Source organism: Ruditapes philippinarum, unplaced genomic scaffold, assembly GCF_026571515.1.
Source record: "Ruditapes philippinarum isolate M1 unplaced genomic scaffold, ASM2657151v2 ctg14327_1_1_1_1, whole genome shotgun sequence".
Classification (NCBI taxonomy): Eukaryota; Metazoa; Mollusca; class Bivalvia; order Venerida; family Veneridae; genus Ruditapes; species Ruditapes philippinarum.
This window is the reverse complement of record NW_026854683.1, coordinates 1-4,878: the sequence shown is the minus strand read 5'-3', so window position 1 is coordinate 4,878 and position 4,878 is coordinate 1. Positions and strand designations below refer to the sequence as shown.

The following is a 4,878-nucleotide window of genomic DNA, read 5'->3' as shown; positions in this document are numbered from 1 at the left end:
TACTACAATGATTTTTTTAATTATTTGTCAATCGCTATGTATGTTACCATTAATGCACCCTGTCGCATATTATAATTATAAATTATAATTCAGCTTTCTTCAATCGCTTTTAACTCTATCACTGTATAAAGCAAATATTTTTGTTAACTTTTCGTATTCGGAAAGTTGGATGTACTGATAAAGGAGTGCAAATTAATAATGTCGGCCACGTCCAAAATGAAATCAGCAATATATATATATATAGCTGAAGAGATAATGCGCATGTTTATAGTTACTCTATATATAGTACTTCAAGGGTTATGTTATAAAATTAGTATATAACATTTTGGAGTATGTGACGTGAGGAAACATATCATAGCTTCTACAAGTGGTACGACCCTTTAAGTTTTACGAAATAATTATTATTAGATAACCAATATCATAATCAATCTTATGGAATAAATGTAAAGCAACATGTCTCTCACAAGAGTATGTTAAATTTTATTTCGGTTCCGGTACAATAAAGGCTTTTGAAAACATAAAATAATACAAGTTAATGTCAAATGTTTTAAACGAAAAGTGTGTTTTTTCAATTTATTCTCTTTCATGATTACAGATAAAATTCTTAATATTCAAAAGTCGATTTTTACATAAAAAAGACCATTATCTTTAAACAGTGTGTTTCATTATATTACATCATTTGAAAAAGATTGGGAAATCGTGTTATATAAGAACCTTACTACGTGCCATTTAATACAGCAAATAAGCACTGTTTTTAATGTATGTATGTATGTATGTATGTATGTATGTATGCATGCGATGTATGCATGCATGCATGCATGCATGTATGTATGTATGTATGTATGTATGTATGTATGTATGTATGTATGTATGTATGTATATTTTATAGTGAACTTAAAATATCTTCTTGATTTTCACTATGTGCATATAGTAAAAATTTAAAATCTCTTCTTGTCTGAAGGTATAAGCCTTAGCTTTGACAAAATTAGCCCCGGCTCGGGGGTCATAGGTTTTCCTTATGTATATAGTAAAAGCATAAAAATAATCATCTTCTCTTAATTGAAGAAGGCTAGAGGTTAGATATTTTGCATGAAACATTGTGTAGTGAACCTCTACAAAGATTATTAAAATTGTAGCTTTGGGGTCAAAATTGGCCCCGCCCCATGGGTCATTCATTTTTACTATGCACCTATAGTAAAAAATTCTTCGTGTCTGAAGGTTCAAGTCTTAGAGCTATGATATTTGGTATATAATATCATCTAAAGGGTCTCTACCAAAGTTGTTTAGATTTTGCCCCGAGTGTCAAAATTGCCCTGCCCAAGAGATGATAGGTTATCCTTTTACATGTATGTACATAGTAAAAACCTTGAAAAATTTCTCTGAATTGACAAGAGGATGGCTAGAGGTTTAGATATTAGGCATGAAACATTGCGTAGTGAACCTTTACGGAGATTGTCCAAGTTATAGTTTTAGGGTCAAAATTGGTCCCACTGGGGGTCATTGATTTTCATCATGTTCTTATAGTAAAAACTTAAAAGATATTCTTGTCTGAAGGTACAAGGCTTAGAGCTTTAAATCATTAGATTTAATCACAAACATTGACATGTGCTCTTTTGTTAACTGATAGGTTGTGGTGAACTTGTTATTATATCCACTAAGCTGATAATGATAATTAAATAGGTTGTTCAATTGTATAGAAACAAAAAAAAATCTGTTCTGTTCCTACACTACTATTCAGTGTTGTATGAATGCGGTGGCATAGCATTTTTCACAAATGCAATCTTGTTTATGAATAGAATATTCAACTCGTTTAGATTTTATAAGTGCTTTATTTTGTTTTGCTTTTAAAATAAATAAAAAGAGGTTTAGTTACCATTTTCTTATCAAGGTTTCCTATTACATAACGGTTCGCAATGGCATCAAGATCTGATGCATTGTCGACTAGGTTTAGGCCACCTACAGAAGACTATGTACTCGATAATCTTCTCGTCGACCTCTCAAAGGCAATAACAAGAGAGGAACTGGTTGATCTCAAACAACGATTTAAACGTAAGTAATTTTAGTCGATGAAGTCATTATTCTTACATTGATTTCACATAATAATATTTTAAATACTCAAGTGTTCGTAATCGTATTAAATACGATATAGCCTTTTAGCTGCGATACAATTTAATATATTTTCCAATTTGAATTGTGGTCCCCACCAGTGACACATATTGTCTATTGACAATGCAAAATGCAAGTCACGGGGTTTAAGTCAATGACACAGCTTTGTATATTTAAAAAGTGTGTCCGTGTCAATTGGACACACGGTTTGAGTGCTACAGTGAAACGATCTTACTTAGCAGGTGTGTGTCGTGATGACCAATTTAAGCATACAGGACACGCATATACCGGGTCACTGCTTTTTTGTTGTTGTTGTTAATTTGGCGGGTGGGGTTTTTTTTTGGGTTGTTCTTAAGCTTGTTTTTGTTTTGTTGTTGTTTGTTGTTGTTGTTGTTGTTGTGCATCAATTTTACAATATATTTCATTAAATGCACATATTGCCTAAGAAACGAATACATTGTTTATTCTTTAAAAAGGAAAAATGTAAGGTTTACAAAAAAATGGTTTTAGCGTATGTTAGATGCCACCACTCACCTCAAGTAAATAAAGCGGAATTTGAAATTATTTGTTTGTTATAAAGGTAGAACAATGTAAACATAATAGTATTTTGATTAACAAAAAAAACTATATCACTTTAAGTGCATCGATTGCCAAAAGCCATCAGGAGCAAAAGATGACAAGGATAATTGGCTTATAAAGAGTTTTTTAAAACTATGATAAGACGTCAAAAATAAAAACCCTTTGAAAAAATAAGAGCTTTACTGAGTAATAATGAGCCTTTAATGAACTCAATAAAACAAGTCTTCGGTTTGAAACGTCTTGTGTTTTCATTGTTCATATTGTTTTTCATTGTTCATATTAACACACATTTAAAGAAAAGTTTGCATGATTCTGTTGAATAAAAGGAAAAACAATAAATACAAAATTATCAAAGAAATGAAGCAACAATGTTTTAGATCATTTTTTCATATCAGATGTGCAACAACTTCAAGGTGTAGACTCTCCAAGAAAGTTGTTTGACTGTCTAAAAAAGGGGAGGTTTATTGGTCAATACAACATCTTATATATCCAGCAAATCGTTCGTGTTCTGGAAAGAGAAGATCTTGTCGGAATATTGAATAAATATGTGGAAGTGTTGGGGGAGGATAAAGTTCTTCATTTTATTGAAAAATCGAAAGAAACTGGTATAACAACTTTGAATTACTTGATCAATGACTTTGAACATACTCGTAGGACAATTTCGATTTTTGAATTTCATTCAATGCATTTGACATTTTTACCAGTACTAAAGATATCAAATAATTTAGATCTATTTTCTGACTTATTTTTCCTCTGTTATGTGGACAAAAATTTAACAAAATCTGATCAACCCTTCTATTTCAGTAAACGGCTATAGTCAGATCGAGTTTCATATCAAAGGTCACGGGATTTCAGATCCAACAGAAATTGAAACATTTCGGATAGAAGTATCTAGGTTACTGCTTTGTCCTCTCCATGAAGTCATTATTAATTACATACAAGCAACGTATAGCACCGTCTTAACAATCATGATTCCAACAATGTATGCAACGTTCCTCATAAAACAATTGGAAAAACACAGTCATCGCATCATTAGCTCATTTGTGGCAATAAACGTGGACACAATCACCGTCAATACCAATAAGTTTGAGCTTCTGATCGAAGGTGTGTGTATAAATATAAACTAAATAACTATTATCTACAGTATCTTTTCCCTCTCTCTCTCTCTCTTAAGAGAAAAACGTTTAATTCCCCGTGATAAGTATTAGGGGGGCTGGGTCATCCCCCTAATACAATGCATAATTTGTATGTATGTTCAAAAAGTTTGATATAAATTTTTCTATCAATGATCAAGATTTTGTAAAATTATTTTGTCATGTTTTTACAATAAAGGCAATAATTTATATCAAAACTGCGTTAAAACTAATAATTCCATACTTTGACTGTTTTTCATTACTCAACAGATTTATAAAATATTTATATCAACATAGATCTATACTAGTATTATTTTAAATTCATGAACTAAATTTGAATAATGTATTTTCCATTATCAATTGATATATTAATAGTAAATAAAGAAATAAGTCAAAGAACGGTTCCAAATTATAAAAATAAAAAAAATAGCTCTAAGTATATGTATTATAACAAGCGACAAAAGAACAATTCATAAAGGCTAAGTGGTTTGTATTTGTTTTTGTTTTTTTAGGAAAAATCTATAAAGCCAAGAAAGAAAGTCGTGCACATGGACCAATTCAACTTGCTGAACAGGACTGTGCACCTAGGCGAAATGGTAACAAGCAGCAAACAACAAATGCGCAGGCACTACTTAAAAATGAAAGAAAGAGGTCTATTATTGAAACAAGAAGTCATGCAAAACATGCAAAACAAGCAAAACAATTGTCTCCACCCAGAAATGTTTTAGTAACTATTATACTGTTTACTACCGACAGAACAAAACTAAGCAACAACAAGTACTTTATAAAAGATACTTCGTTATGATCCTTGTTTCATATTTTAAGTCATTTTAAGACGGAATAGATTGGTTGTTCTTAATCAAGTCTCTAGAGAAACTCCCTCTTAATCACATCATTCAGGTGTTCTCTGTAAATTTAACAGGAAAACAAACTGATTTACGAAATATAAGACACAGTAGATCTAGATATATACTCGATCGCTAGAAAACTTGCCCCCTTTTCCTTTCCACTTAAAAAATTTTTTTTTCCTTTTTAAATAATTTTGGTAAAGAAATTTCTT

General features: G+C 31.0%; 1 protein-coding gene across 1 annotated transcript; it reads left to right on the top strand.

Moving 5' to 3' along the window:
- The first annotated feature begins 265 nt into the window (after window positions 1–265).
- On the top strand, window positions 266–4,755 carry LOC132740740 (uncharacterized). Its single transcript, XM_060728706.1, has 5 exons — window positions 266–370; window positions 1,889–2,049; window positions 3,081–3,290; window positions 3,490–3,789; window positions 4,331–4,755. Exons 2-5 carry the CDS (start codon window positions 1,914–1,916, stop codon window positions 4,621–4,623), a joined length of 939 nt encoding a protein of 312 aa, XP_060584689.1. The 5' UTR covers window positions 266–370; window positions 1,889–1,913; the 3' UTR covers window positions 4,624–4,755.
- The last annotated feature ends 123 nt before the right edge of the window (window positions 4,756–4,878 follow it).

What these genes read in the sequence shown, in the direction of transcription:
- LOC132740740 (XM_060728706.1), top strand. Translation starts at nt 1,914, where the DNA reads ATGGCATCAAGATCTGATGCATTGTCGACTAGGTTTAGGCCACCTACA. An exon ending in TCTCAAACAACGATTTAAAC is followed by an intron (nt 2,050 to 3,080) that starts GTAAGTAATTTT and finishes TTTTCATATCAG; the next exon opens with ATGTGCAACAACTTCAAGGT. An exon ending in TGAAAAATCGAAAGAAACTG is followed by an intron (nt 3,291 to 3,489) that starts GTATAACAACTT and finishes CTTCTATTTCAG; the next exon opens with TAAACGGCTATAGTCAGATC.